Below are 15,340 nucleotides of genomic sequence, written 5' to 3' on the forward strand. Positions count from 1 at the left end.
GAAAGGGAGCGGCACTGCGCCTGCGCGGAAGAGCGATGTCGCAGGAAGGCATCAATATCGCTCCCAGTGCTGGGAGGACTACATAGGAACATATTAACACTGATATGTTCCGATGTAGTTCTCCCACCAGTGGGAGCGATAGTGATGCGTTCGTGCGACATCGCTGTTCCGCGCAGGCGCAGTGCCGCTCTCTTTCTTTCTCCCGCGCAGGCGCAGTGCCGCTCCCTTTTTCGCACTCCCGCGCAGCCGCAGTGCTGCTCCCTTTCTCTCTCGCTCTCTCTCTTTCTCTCTCTCTCTTTCCCTCTCTCTCTCTCTCTCTCTCCCCCGCGCAGGCGCAGTGACGCGCCGCTGCCGTGCCGCGCAGGCGCAGTGCCGCTCCCTTGTTCCGCGCAGGCGCAGTGCCGGGTGGCGCGGGTTGATCGGTGAGTGAGGGTCAGAAACAGGCTGGTTGCCCGGGTTACAGGGCCCGCTCTCTGACTGAGGGAACTCGGCTCCATTCAGCACCCGGCCCTACAGCGGCTGCTCAGCCCCGAGTTTAGATCACAGCGAGGGAGGGTCACAGGGTCACTGCTCCGGTTAGTAACTCCGTACAGAAAATGGCGCATTTCCGCCCAGAGCAGTGAAAATGGGGGAGTCTCAGCAGGCCGGAAATTTACAGTGAGGAAAATCTCCAAACTAAGCACACAGCCCTCGAACTGGGGATCTGAGGAAAGGGACAAAATCAAACTAATACTCGGCCTTGAAATTCAATTATTAGTAAGCAGATTAAAAGTCTACATTACATTATTTCACGCTTTCAATATTGTTCTTATTTTCTGATCTGCCACAAATAGATCTCCCGGTGAATGATGCTGTGATTGAGGAAGGTGCTCAGCTCGAAGTAAACAGGGATTGTAGACTGAGGAACACCAGTAGGTGAACCACCACCGGATTGTGAGCACCAACCGGAGAGAACCCTTCCGATTCAAAGAGCTTCCAGAGATCGACTGGGGAGCAAGGTAAGAGAAAGTCCCATTGACACAGATACACACTGGTCCTGGACATGGACTGGGGAGAAAGGTCAGAGAGAGTCCCATTGATTAATACAATTGTAATGAAGGATATTAGCTCTGATGATGTGGAATCTGTATGGGTAGAATTGAGAAATACTAAGGGGAAAAAAACATTAGTGGGAGTGGTTTATAGACCTCCAAACAGTAAGGTGGAGGTTGGGGGTGGCATTAAAAGGGAAATTAGAGAAGCGTGCAATAAGGGCACAGCAGTCATCATGGGTGACTTTAATCTACATATAAATTGGGCCAACCAAATTAGTAACAATACTGTGGAGGAGGAATTCCTGGAGTGTTTACGGGATGGTTTCCTGGAACAATATGTCGAGGAACCAACCAGAGATCGGGCAATCTTAGACTGGGTATTATGTAACGAGAAGGGATTAATTAGCAATCTTGTTGTACGAGGCCCCTTGGGTCAGAGCGATCATAATATGATCGAATTCTTCATTAGGATGGAGAATGAAGTAGTTGACTCAGAGACTAGGGTCCTCAATTTAAATAAAGGAAACTACGATGGCCTGAGGAGTGAGTTGGGTAGGATTGATTGGGGGATGGCACTCAGAGGGTTGACGGTGGATAGGCAATGGTAAACATTCAAAGACCGAATGGATGAGATACAGAATTTGTTCATCCCAGTTTGGCATAAAAATAAAACAAAAAAGGTGACTCAACCATGGCTAACAAGGGAAATTAGGGATAGCATAAGATCCAAGGAGAGGACATATAAATTGGCCAGAAAAAGCAACAATCCTGAGGATTGGGAGCAGTTTAGGATTCAACAAAGGAGGACAAAGAGATTAATTAAGAAAGGGAAAATAGAATATGCGAGTAAGCTAGCACGGAACATAAAAACTGACTGTAAAAGCTTTTATAGATATGTGAAGAGAAAAAGATTGGTGAAGTCAAGCGTAGGTCCCTTGCAGTCAGAATCAGGGGAATTTATAATGGGAAACAAAGAAATGGCAGACCAACTAAATACATACTTTGGTTCTGTCTTCACAAAGGAGGACACAAATAACCTCCCAGAGCTGCCGGGGAACATAGGGTCTGATGAAAGGGAGGAACTGAAAGAGATCAGTATTTGTAGGGAAATTGTAGTGTATGTAACCTGTACCACCTTAAGAGGATACCTTAAGGTGATGGACTACTTTTTGATGGCTCCTGTACATTGTAGTACCAGTGGTCACCACACCGGTATATAAATCCTGCGGAGCAAAGTGTATCCCAATTCAGCCCTGACCCTCAATCACTAAAGACCTGTTTAATTATTTCTGTAGTCTGTGTCCTGTTATTCAGCAGAACTACATTTGAAAACACAGACTCAACAGAAATGGTGTTAGGAAAATTGATGGGACTGAAGGTCGATAAATCCCCAGGGCCTGATAATCTACATCTTAAGGAAGTGGCCCTAGAAATAGTCGATGCATTGCTGGTCATCTTCCAGAACTCGATAGACTCTGGAACAGTACCCATGGATTGGAGGGTAGCTGATGTTACCCCACTATTCAAAAAAGGTGGTAGAGAAAAAGCGGGAAATTATAGACCGGTAAGCCTGACATCGGCAGTGGGGAAAATGCTAGAGTCTATTATAAAAGATGTAATAGATGCACTTGAAAAGCAGTGACAGGATCGGACAAAGTCAACATGGATTTACTAAAGGTAAATCATGCTTGACTAATCTACTGGAATTTTTTCAGGATGTAACTGGTAAAATAGGTAAGGGAGAACCAGTGGATGTGGTGTATTTGGACTTTCAAAAGGCTTTCGATAAGGTCCCACATAAGAGATTAGCGTGCAAAATTAAGGCACATGGGATTGGGGGCAAGGTATTGACTTGGATAGAGAACTGGTTGGCGGACAGAAGGCGAAGAGTTGGAATAAATGGGTCGTTTTCCGAGTGGCAGGCAGTGACTAGTGGGGTACCGCAAGGATCGGTCCTAGGACCCCAGCTGTTCACAATATATATTAATGATCTGGATGAGGGAATTGGATGTAATATCTCCAAATTTGCAGACGACACAAAGCTGGGTGGGAGGGTAAGCTGTGAGGAGGATGTCGTGAAACTCCAGTACGATTTGGACAGGTTGGCTGATTGGGCAGAAACATGGCAAATGCACTATAATGTGGACAAATGTGAGGTTATCCACTTTGGTGGCAAAAACAGGAAGGCAGATTATTATTTGAATGGCAATAGATTGGGAGAAGGGGAAGTGCAAAGAGACCTGGGTGTTCTTGTGCACCACTCGCTGAAGGTAAGCATGCAGGTGCAGCAGGCGGTTAAGAAGGCAAATGGTATGTTGGCCTTCGTAGCCAGAGGGTTCGCGTACAGGAACAAGGATGTCTTGCTACAGTTGTACAGGGCCTTGGTGAGACCGCACCTTGAGTATTGTGTGCAGTTTTGGTCGCCTTACCTGAGGAAGGACGTTATTGCCATGGAAGGAGTGCAGCGAAGATTCACCAGGCTGATACCTGGCATGGCAGGAATGACGTATGAGGAGAGATTGTGTCGATTGGGCTTATACTCACTGGAGTTTAGAAGATTGAGAGGGGATCTCATTGAAACCTATAAAATTCTGTCAGGCCTGGACAGACTAGATGCAGGAAGGATGTTTCTGATGGCCGGGGAGTCCAGAACCAGGGGTCATAGTCTAAGGATAAGGGGTAAGCCATTTAGGACTGAAATGAGGAGGAATTTCTTCACCCAGAGAGTGGTGAACCTGTGGAATTCTCTGCCGCAGTGGGCGGTGGAGGCCAGTTCATTAAATATATTCAAGAAATAGTTGGATATATTTCTTATGGCTAAAGGGATCAAGGGATATGGGGAGAAGGCAGGGACAGGGTACTGAATTTGGATGATCAGCCATGATCTCATTGAATGGCGGAGCAGGCTCGAAGGGCGGAATGGCCCACTCCTGCTCCTATCTTCTATGTTTCTATGACTCAGATGCACACTGGTCCTGGAGATGGACTAGGGAGAAAGGTCAGAGAGAGTCCCATTGACTCAGATACACACTGGTCCTGAAGATGGACTGGGGAGAAAGGTCAGAGAGAGTCCCATTGACTCAGATACACACTGGTCCTGGAGATGGACCGGGGAGAAAGGTCAGAGAGAGTCCCATTGACTCAGATACACACTGGTCCTGGAGATGGACTGGGGAGAAAGGTCAGAGAGAGTCCCATTGACTCAGATACACACTGGTCCTGGAGATGGACGCACCCGCGCTCGCCCCCTGACCCTCCCGCGCTCGCCCCCTGGCCCTCCCGCGCTCACCCCCTGACCCTCCCACACTCGCCCCCTGACCCTCCCGCACTCGCCCCCTGACCCTCCCGCACTCGCCCCCTGACCCTCCCGCACTCGCCCCCTGACCCTCCCGCACTCGCCCCCTGACCCTCCCGCACTCGCCCTGATGGGGCTCTTCTCAAGTAAACCAAGCGGTGCAATAAAGCACCCCCAGAATCAAGGCCCTGCTCCTGGGGAAGGTGATCATGCCCCAGGAACCAGTGCAAGTGAACAATGTCAGGGTCAAGACCCTGCTCCTGGGGAAGGTGATCAGGCCCCTGGAACCAGTACTAGTGAACAAAGTCAGGGTCAAGGCCCTGCTCCTGGGGAAGGTGATCAGGCCCCAGGAACAAGTACAAGTGAAGCGACTCCTTCTCCCAGAGATTTATTAAATGTGAATACTCCAAGAGTTGACCAAAAATCAGGTTAGTAATATTAATCAAGGAGTCAATTTCTGCTGTAAGGAGGGATGATACCTTAGCAGGTTCCGCTATTGAGGTCATATGCGTAGAACTTAAAAACAAAAAGGGGGCAAGCACTTTGCTGGGAGTGTACTATAGGCCCCCAAACAGTAAGGGGGCGATAGAGGAACAGATATGTAGGCAAATCTCAGGGAAGTGTAGAAATGAGAGGGTAATAATTGTTGGGGATTTCAACTTCCCCAATATTAACTGGGATAGTCAGAGTGTGAAAGGCTTAGAGGGTGTGGAATTCTTAAAGTGCATCCAGGAGAGCTTTTTCAGCCAACATGTAGAAAGTCCTACAAGAGAGGGGGCGGTACTGGACCTAATTCGAGGGAATGTAGCAGGGCAAGAGATAGAAGGGTTAGTAGGAGAACATTTTGGTGACAGTGACCATAATTCGGTGAGATTTAAAGTAGTTATGGAAAAGGACAAAGATGGACCGGAAATAAAGGGTCTAAATTGGGGGAAGGCCGATTTTAATATGATAAGGCAGGATCTGGCCAAAGTGGACTGGGATCAGCTACTTGTAGGAAAATCCACATCAGAGCAGTGGGAATCTTTCAGAAAGGAAATAGAGAGAGTACAAAGCTAACGTGTTCCCGTAAAGGTCAAGGGTGGGACCAACAAGCCCAGGGAACCCTGGATGCCAAGGGACATACAAGAATGGTTTAGGAAAAAAAGGGAGGTTTTTGGCAGATACAAAGGACTAAAAACAGTGGAAGCCCTAGAGGAGCATAGAAAGTGCAGGGGGGTTCTTAAAAAAAGAAATTAGGAGAACGAAGAGGGGTCATGAAAAAACACTGGCAGGCAAAATAAAGGAAAGTCCCAAGGTGTTTTATTAGTATATTAAGGGCAAGAGGATAACCAGGGAAAGAGTAGAGCCCATTAGGGACGAAAGTGGCAATCTGTGTGTAGAGCCAGAAGATGTAGGTGAGGTTTTAAATTAATATTTTGCATCTGTGTTCACGATGGAGAAGGACGATGCAGGCATAGAAATCAGGCAGGGGGATTCTGATATACTTGAACAAATTAGTATTGAGAGGGAGGAGGTACTAGTGGTTTTAGTGGGCTTAAAAGTGGATAAACTCCCAGGCCCAGACGAGATGTATCCCAGCCTGCTGTGTGAGGCAAGGGAGGAGATTGCAGGGGCTCGGACACAAATTTTCAGAACCTCTCTGGCCACAGGGGAGGTGCCAGAGGACTGGAGAACAGCTACCGTAGTACCATTATTCAAGAAGGGTAGCAGTAGGGATAAACCAGGGAATTACAGGCCAGTGAGCCGAACATCAGTAGTAGGGAAATTTTTGGAAAAAATTCTGAGGGACAGAATTAGTCTCCACTTGGAGAGGCAAGGATTAATGAAGGATAGTCAGCATGGCTTTGTCAGGGGGAGATCATGTCTAACCGATTTGATTGAATTTTTCGATGGGGGTGACTAGGTGTGTGGATGAGGGCAGTCCAGTTGATGTAGTCTACATGGACTTCAGTAAGGCTTTTGACAAAGTCCCACATGGGAGACTGGTCAAGAAGGTAAGAGCCCATGGGATCCAGGGCAATTTTGCACATTGGATCCAAAATTGGCTTAGTGGCAGGAGGCAAAGGGTGATGGGCGAAGGTTGTTTTTGTGACTGGAAGCATATGTCCATTGGTGTACCACAGGGTCTGGGTCCTTTGCTGTTTGTAGTGTACATTAATGATTTAGATATGAATGTAGGAGGTATGATCAGTAAGTTCGCAGATGACACGAAAATGGGTGGAGTGGTAAATAGCGAGGAGGGATGCCTCAGGCTACAGGAGAATATAGACGGTTTGGTTAGATGGGCAGCACAGTGGCAAATGGATTTTAACCCTGAAAAGTGTGAGGTGATGCATTTTGGGAGGACTAACAAGGGAATACACAATGAATGGTAGAACCCTAGGAAGGACAGAGGATCAGAGGGACCTTGGTGTGCATGTACATAGATCCCTGAGGGCAGCAGGACAGCTGGATAAGGTGGTTAAGAAGGCATATGGGATACTTATATTCTATGCCTCGGCTAATGAAGGCAAGAGCAGGGAGGTTATGATGGAGCTGTACCAAACGCTAGTTAGGCCACAGCTGGAATACTGTGTGCAGTTCTGGTTGCCCCACTATAGGAAAGATGTGATTGCATTGGAGAGGGTGCAGAGGAGATTCACCAGGGTGTTACCTGGGCTGGAGCGCTTCAGCTATGAAGAGAGACTGGACAGGCTGGGGTTGTTTTCCTTAGAGCAGAGAAGGCTGAGGGGGGACCTGATTGAGGTGTACAAAATTATGAGGGGCATAGATAGGGTAGATAGAAAGGAACTTTTCCCCTTAGTAGCGGGGTCAGTAAGCAGGGGGCATAGTTTCAAGGTAAGGGGCAGAAGGTTTAGAGGGGATTTGAGGAAAAGCTTTTTCACCCAGAGGGTGGGTGGAATCTGGAACTAACTGCCTGAAAGGGTGGTAGAGGCATTAAATCCTCACAACATTCAAGAAGCATTTAGATGAGCACTTGAAACGCCATAGCATACAAGGCTACGGACCAAGTGCTGGAAAATGGGATTAGAATAGACAGGGCTTGATGGCCGGCGTGGACACGATGGGCCGAAGGGCCCCTTTCTGTGCTGTATAAATCTATGACTCTATGGTAGCACTCTTGCCTCAGGCATAAGGTTGTGGGTTCAAGTCCCACTCCAGAGACTTGAGCACAAAAATTCAGGCTGACACTCCAGTGCAGTACTGAGGCACTGTCAGAGGTGGCGTCTTTCGGATGAGACATTAAACTGAGGCCCTGTCTGCTCTCTCAGGTGGATGTAAAAGATCCCATGACACTATTTTGAGAAAGAAAGACTTGCATTTATATAGTGCTTTCATGACCAGCAGACGTCTTGAAGTGCTTTACAGCCAATGAAGTACTTTTGAGGTGTGGTCACTGTTGTAATGTGGGAAAGAGCAGTGGAAATATCCCCGGTGTCCTAGCCAATGTTTATCCCTCAATCAATGTAACAAAAGGATAATAGCAAAATACTGTGGATGCTGGAAATCTGAAATAACAACAGGAAATGCCGGAAACACTCAGCAGGCCAGGCAACATCGGTAGAGAGAGAAACAGAGTTAACAAAAAGATAGATTATCTGGTCATTATCACATTGCTGTTTGTGGGAGCTTGCTGTGCGTTATTTGACTGCCGCATTTCCTACATTACAAAAGTGACTACACTTCAAAAGTACTTCATTGGCTGTAAAGCACTTTGGGACGTCCAGTGGTGGTGAAAGGCGCTATAGAATTGCAAGTGTTTCTTTCTTCACTGGTCTCACCAGCGACCTCTTCTGGCTGATGGTTGATTGACAGACGATAGTCCGCGCATGCCACAGGGAGCGACAGTTTGGACCGAGTCCAGCACAGAGACCCCTCCCGGTCACCAAGGGGAATAACTGCGCATGCCCAGAGGACACCAACCCCCTCCCCCACTCGGAGCTGCGCCTGCGCACTCGGATCCTGCCGGACGGAGTCGGCGCGGGGCATTCCGGGGAAAGGCCTTGGTGTCGGTTCCAGAGTCGCGATCGGTGATGCAAAGTGAGTTTCCTCCGCTCCGATTAGGTGCAGAATCACGCGGGGTGGGGGGGGGGGAGGGGTGGGTCGGGAGAGAATAAAGAGAAATAGAAAAACCTGAGAGTCCGCAAGGCCCCGGACTGAGCGGCGTCAATTTGATGGAGCACGTGATCTCCTTGGGGACACGTGACCTGGGACCACGGCGTGATTGACGGGAGCGTCCGACCAATAGGGAGCGAGTGGGGTGGGGCTGGAGGAGCGAGCCGGTGGCGGGTCCTCCAACCAATCGGGGAGCCCGAGGGGCGGGACTAGCGCCGGCTGATTGATCCGCAGGGCAGCGAGTTTCTCCAGTCCCTTGTTCAGGGCCCGGGGCCAGGGGAGGCTGTGGGCCTTTATTCCCCTCATTGGACACAAGGCTCTTTGGCTCACAACACACTGGCTCAGGTTTTAATAGAGACTTTTTAAATTCATCAATAAAAGCAGATAAACCCCGTGCTTCTGTAGAACAAACTTTGTAATATTTTATAGAATCATAGAATGGTTACAGCACAGAAGGAGGCCATTCAGCCCGTCGAGCCCGTGCCGGCTCCCTGCAAGACCACTTCAGCTAGTCCCACTCCACGCCCTTTCCCCGTAACCCTACAAATTTCTTTACTTCAGGCACTTAATCCAATTCCCATTGGAAAGCCGTGATTGAATCTGCCTCCACCTCCCTCTCAGGCAGTGCATTCCACATCCTAACCACTCGCTGCGTAAAAAAGTTTTTCCTCATGTCGCCTTTGGTTCTTCTGCCAATCACCTTAAATCTGTGTCCTCTGCTTGTTGACCCTTCCGCCAGTGGGAACAGTTTCTCGCTATCTACTCTCTCCAGACCCCTCATGATTTTGAACTCCTCTATCAAATCTCCTCCCAAACTTCTCTGCTCTAAGGAGAACCACCCCAGCTTCTCGAGTCTATCCACATAACTGAAGTCCCTCATCCCTTATCCCTGGAACCATTCTTGTAAATCTTTTCTGTATCATCTGTAAGGCCTTCACATCCTTCCTAAAGTGCGGTGCCCAGAATTGGACACAATACTCCAGTTGAGGCCGAACCAGTGTTTTATAAAGGTTCATCATAACCTCCTTGCTTTTGGACTCTGTGCCTCTATTTATTAAACCCAGGATCCCGTATGCTTTTTTTGCCACTTTCTCAACCTGCCCTGCCACCTTCAACGATTTGTGCACACATACCCCCAGGTCTCTCTGTTCATGCACACATTTAAAATTGTACCCTTTAGTTTATATTGCCTCACTTGGTTCTTCCTACCAAAATGTATCACTTCGCACTTTTCTGCGTTAAATTTCATCTGCCACATGTCCGCCCATTCCACCAGCCTGTCTATGTCTTCTTGAAATCTATCACTATCCTCCTCACTGTTAACTTTACTTCCAAGTTTTCTGTCATTGCAAATTTTGAAATTGTGCCCTGTACACCCAAGTCTAAGTCATTAATATATATCAAGTAAAGCAGTGGTCCTAGTACCGACCCCTGGGGAACACCACTGTATAACTTCCTCCAGTCCGAAAAACAACCGTTCACCACGACTCTCTGTTTCCTGTCACTTTGCCAATTTCGTATCCATTCTGCCACTGTCCCTTTTATTCCATGGACTTCAACTTTGCTGGCAAGCCTATTATGTGGCACTTGTCGAACGCCTTTTGGAAATAAATGTACACCACGTTAACCGCATTGCCCTCATCAACCCCCTCTGTTACCTCATCAAAAAACTCAATCAGAATCAGAGCATCTGGGCCCGGCGGACGTGCGGCCAGAGCCCCGGCACCAGGAAACCCAGGGTGCAGCGCCTCTCCCATCCGAGCCGCCGCTTCCCGGTTTCTTCAGCCGGTTCCGCCGAGTCCGAATCAGGAAAAGGACAGGAGCCAGGCTCCCAGAATGGCCCGCGGCCCTGGGGAGCATGCGCACTCTCAGCGGGGAAATCAGCGTATTGGATAGAGCGGTTTCTGGGGCGCGGGGAATTGTGGGTGCTGGGGCCGCCATTAGTCAGCGGCTGTCGGGAAGAGTTTTATTGCAGGCTGACGGAAGGTAGGTCCCTGGCCGCCAGTGTAGGTCTTTTTGTTGCTTCATTGTTGAGGATGTAACTTGTAAAATAGATAAGGGAGAACCAGTGGATGTTGTGCATTTGGACTTTCAGAAGGCTTTCGATAAGGTCACGCATAAGAGATTAGCGTGTAAAGTTAAGGCACATGGGATTGGGGGCAAGGTATTGACATGGATAGAGAACTGGTTGGCAGACAGAAAGCAAACAGTTGGAATAAACGGGTCTTATTCTGAGTGGCAGGCAGTGACCAGTGGGGTACCACAGGGATCGGTCCTTGGACCCCAGCTATTCACAATATATATTAATGATCTAGACAAGGGAACTAGATGTAATATCTCCAAATTTGCAGACGACACATAGCTGGGTGGGCGTGTGTGCTGTGAGGAGGATGCTGAGAAACTACAGGATGATTTGGACAGGTTGGGTGATTGGGCAGAAGCATAGCAGATGCAATATAACGTGGATAAATGTGAGGTTATCCACTTTGGTGGCCAAAACATGAAGGCAGATTATTATCTGAATGGCAATAGATTGGGAGAAGGAGAAGTGCAACGAGACCTGGGTGTCCTTGTGCACCAGTCGCTGAAGGTAAGCATGCAGGTGCAGCAGGCGGTTAAGAAGGCAAATGGTATGTTGGCCTTCGTAGCGAGAGGGTTCGAGTACAGGAACAAGGATGTCTTGCTGCAGTTGTACAGGGCCTTGGTGAGACCACATCGTGAGTATTGTGTGCAGTTTTGGTCGCCTTATCGGAGGAAGGATGTTCTTGCCGTGGAAGGAGTTCAGCGAAGATTCACTAGGCTGATACCTGGGCTGGCAGGAATGACGTATGAGAAGAGGTTGGGATGATTGGGCTTGTACTCGCTGGAGTTTAGAAGAATGAGAGGGGATCTCATTGAAACTGATAAAATTCTGACAGGACTGGACAGACTAGATGCAGGAAGGATGTTCCCGATGGTCAGGGAGTCCAGAACCAGGGGTCACAGTCTAAGGATAAGGGGTAGGCCATTTAGGACAGAAATGAGGAGGAATTTCTTCACCCAGAGAGTGGTGAACCTGTGGAATTCTCTACCACAGAAGGCAGTGGAGGCCAATACATTAAATATATTCAAGAAGGAGTTGGATATATTTCTTAAGGCTAAAGGGATCAAGGGGTATGGGGAGAAAGCAGGTACCGGGTACTGAACTTGGATGATCAGCCATGATCGCATTGAATGGCGGAGCAGGCTCTAGGGGCCGAATGGCCTACTCCTGCTCCTATCTTCTATGTTTCAGTTTGAGCTGGAGTGGAGATGGAGGAGAAGCTGCTGGGTTTAACCCCCAGTACTTCTGAGCCCAGGAGGACCCAACAATTTCCAATGTGAGACTGTCAAGGGAGGTGGATTCTAGGGGAGATTAGGTTGTTACACAGACACTGTCAGCACAATGTAAAATAGTATTGTTTTAGGAACAAGTATTTCTGTGCAGGCTTTTAATCCAGTTTACATATTCAGATTTGTTTGAATTCATTCTTGGGATGTGGGCGTAGCTCGCAAGAGCAGCAAATATTGCCAAACCCCAGTTTCCCGTTGAGAAGGGGGTGGTGAGTCGCCTTCTTGAACTACTGCAGTCCGTGTGGTGAAGGTATTCCCACAATGTTGTTCGGTAAGGAGTTCCAGGATTTTGACCCACCAACGATGAATATATCTGAGTCAGGATGATGTGTGACTTGGAGGGGAACTTGGAGATGATGGTGCTCCCATACAACAGCTGCCCTTGTCCTTCTAGGTGCTTGAGGTTGCGGGTTTTGGAGGTTCTATCAAAGTTCTGGTCGAGTTGCAGATGTATAAAGTTCCTTTCCTTCGCCCCCCTCCCCCTACCACACCCACCTCTCTCTCTCTCTCTCCTCCCATAGAGGCCAGAGTCTTGTGTAGGCCCAGACCAGGTGGCGGATTCCCTTCCCTGAAGGACATCAGTGAACCAGTGGGGTTTTTATGACAATCCGGCAGCTTTCATGGTCACTTTTTTTCTGGTGCCGGCCCCACAAATGACCAGATTCATTAAGCTCAATTTCACAACCTGCCTTTGTTTTCTTGTGGGTTGTCTCTTACGCTCCCTGTTTTAAATTAATTTTACAGGGCACTGGAAGGGGAGGATTTGCAGACAGGAAACTCAAACCAAACACCACGTCAAGATCTGACAGAGTCACCCGACTCATCGGATCTGAATATCACCGGCCTCTGAACATGGAAGCAAAAAGCACCGTTCACAGCGGGGAGAAACCGTACACGTGTTCTGTGTGTGGACGAGGCTTCAGCCAATCATCTAGCCTATCGAGACACAAGCGCATTCACACCGGGGAGAGGCCGTTCACCTGTTCCGAGTGTAGGAAGGGATTCACTGATTCATTCACCCTGCTGAGACACCAGCGATTTCACACTGGGGAGAGGCCGTTCACCTGCTCCGTGTGGGGGAAGGGATTCACAGAGTCATCCAACCTGCTGAATCACCAGCGAGTTCACACTGACGAGAGACCATTTAAATGCTCGGACTGTGGGAAGTGCTATAAAACTTCCTGGGTTCTGACGTACCATCAACGTGTTCACACTGGGGAGAGACCGTTCAGGTGCTCTAACTGCGGGACTGGGTTCATGCGATCATCTGAGCTCACTGTACACCAGCGCACTCACACTGGGGAGACGCCGTTCACCTGCTCCGTGTGTGGGAAGGGATTGACTCAGTCATCCGACCTGCTGAGACACCAGCATGTTCACACTGACAAGAGGCCGTTCAGGTGCTCGCACTGCGGGACTGGGTTCAGGCGATCATCTCAGCTCACTGTACACCAGTGCACTCACACTGGCGAGAGACCGTTCACCTGCCCTGAGTGTGGGAAGAGATTCACTGAATCATCCAAACTGCTGAGGCACCAGTGAGTTCACACTGGGGAGAGGCCGTTCACCTGCTCCGTGTGTGGGAAGGGATTCAATCAGTCATCCATCCTGCTGAGACACCAGCGAGTTCACAAGTGACTGCAGGGGTTGGATTCTGTTGTTGCTGCTGTTAATCACATCCAGGACTGAACCATGTTCATTCTGACAGTTGGGGTTTGTTTCTGCTGATGTAAATAACCCCAATAACTGGGCTGGAGTTTAATATTCTGGATAGCTGTCAAATAAACCAGCTTTGTTTTAAACACATTATTGTAGATTTTTGTCTTTCCCACCTGAGTGCTTATCCTCACCTGGCTGGAGCTCAGAAAGGACAAACTGGGGGAGGATCGTACGGCGGGAACAGAACTCCAGCCTGGACACAGTCCTTCAGGGCCACACTGAGAGGGGCAAACGGCACTTTGGTCCTTCTCATCTCTCTTCACTGACAGCAAAGTTGCCGTGCGGGTTAATCTCGAGGCGTGTGAGAAACGTCTCTGCCATGGTTCAGAGCTCCTAGGCACGGAACAGAAGGCTCCTTTAGGAATGTACCCCAGTGCTTTTTTTTAATGGCCTTATTAACCTGTGTCACTACTTTTAGTGATTTGTGTATCTGTAGCCCTGGATCCCTCTGCTCCATCAGCCCATTTAGACTCTTGGGGGAAAAATTCAGTGGCGCCCCCTTTGGGTCGCTAAATTCACCAGGGCTAATTTTAGCCCCCCGAAAAAGTTAGAGCCCCTGTGCATTAAATTCAGCAGTAGTGCCCCAAGCAGGAGGCGGGGTGCTCCTGGAAGCGCTCCCCTCCCTTGAGGTGCCACCAGTGAATTTCAGGGCGCTTCGTGCAACAGCGCCACGCCCGTTGGCACATAGCTTCGCGCCATAGCAGACCTCCCTCCCTGATTAAAGGGGAGGAGCCTAGCACTGCTCACATCGGGGCCCTGCTGGACCAACGGGGAGCGGGGTGTCGGATCAAGAGGAGCGCCGGGCTGAGCGATCGCGGCCGACACCCCGAAGAAGAAAGGGGAAGGGGGCGGGAGCTGGCAGTCGGCCAAAATAAAAAGTTGCCGCCCGACACCTGCCCTTTAAGTGGCGCCGCTGCGGCTGCAGGAACGACCCCTGCCTGACCTTGTCGAGCATATCGTCCGCCAATAGGTATGGGGTCGCAACCCAAGGTTGCAGCCGGGGTGCTGCGCATGGCGATGGCGTCATTGCCGGGAGTGCAGTGCCGCGGGGCGCTACCGCCGCCACTAACCTCCCGCTAAATATCGCGGAAGGCACAAAGCAACCCAATTTCACCCCCTTGTCCAAGTAGTGTGTGGCCTCCTTATTATTCCCACCAAAACACACCACCTCACACTGACCTACAGTGAAATTTATTAACACACCACCTCACACTGATCTACAGTGAAATTCATTAACACACCACCTCACACTGATCTACAGTGAAATTCATTAACACACCACCTCACACTGATCTACAGTGAAATTCATTAACACACCACCTCACACTTCATCTATAGTGAAATTAATTAATACACCACCTCACACTGATCTATAGAGAATTTCATTAACACACCACCTCACGTTGATCTATAGTGAAATTCATTAACACAGCACCTCACACTGATCTACAGTGAAATTCATTAACACACCGCCTCACACTGAACTATAGTGAAATTCATTAACACACCGCCTCACTCTGATCTATAATGATATTCATTAACACACCACCTCACACTGATCTATAGTGAAATTCATTAACACACCACCTCACACTGATCGTGGAAGGACAGCCAGGGAGAAGCAGGCCCCGGGATGTCGATACCACGGCGGCTGAAGATTGTTGGGCAGGAGTGCGGGAAAAGCGGAGTGAGGCGAGAGCGGACTCTATTGTGATGGCGCCGATGAAGATGGCTGCCGTCCTTGCGGGCTACTTGCGTACCAGGCAGCTAAGTGTCATTTGCTGCTTGGTGCGCTCGGCTC

General features: G+C 49.2%; 1 protein-coding gene across 3 annotated transcripts; it reads left to right on the forward strand.

The window, feature by feature from the left end:
• The first annotated feature begins 341 nt into the window (after positions 1-341).
• LOC147092015 (uncharacterized) lies at positions 342-13,626 on the forward strand. 3 transcript variants are annotated; one of them, XM_085976982.1, is made up of 3 exons: positions 342-422; positions 834-998; positions 12,565-13,626. In XM_085976982.1, exon 3 carries the CDS (start codon positions 12,673-12,675, stop codon positions 13,360-13,362), a length of 690 nt encoding a protein of 229 aa, XP_085833108.1. In that variant the 5' UTR covers positions 342-422; positions 834-998; positions 12,565-12,672; the 3' UTR covers positions 13,363-13,626. The 3 variants fall into 3 exon arrangements, with proteins under 3 accessions (XP_085833108.1, XP_085833109.1, XP_085833110.1); XM_085976983.1 differs by lacking the exon at positions 342-422 and adding an exon at positions 433-575; XM_085976984.1 differs by lacking the exon at positions 342-422 and adding an exon at positions 590-756.
• Positions 13,627-15,340: the final 1,714 nt, after the last annotated feature.

This window comes from Somniosus microcephalus, unplaced genomic scaffold (assembly GCF_052327205.1).
Source record: "Somniosus microcephalus isolate GS21.2 unplaced genomic scaffold, FLI_Smic_1.0 unresolved_chr3, whole genome shotgun sequence".
Taxonomy (NCBI): Eukaryota; Metazoa; Chordata; class Chondrichthyes; order Squaliformes; family Somniosidae; genus Somniosus; species Somniosus microcephalus.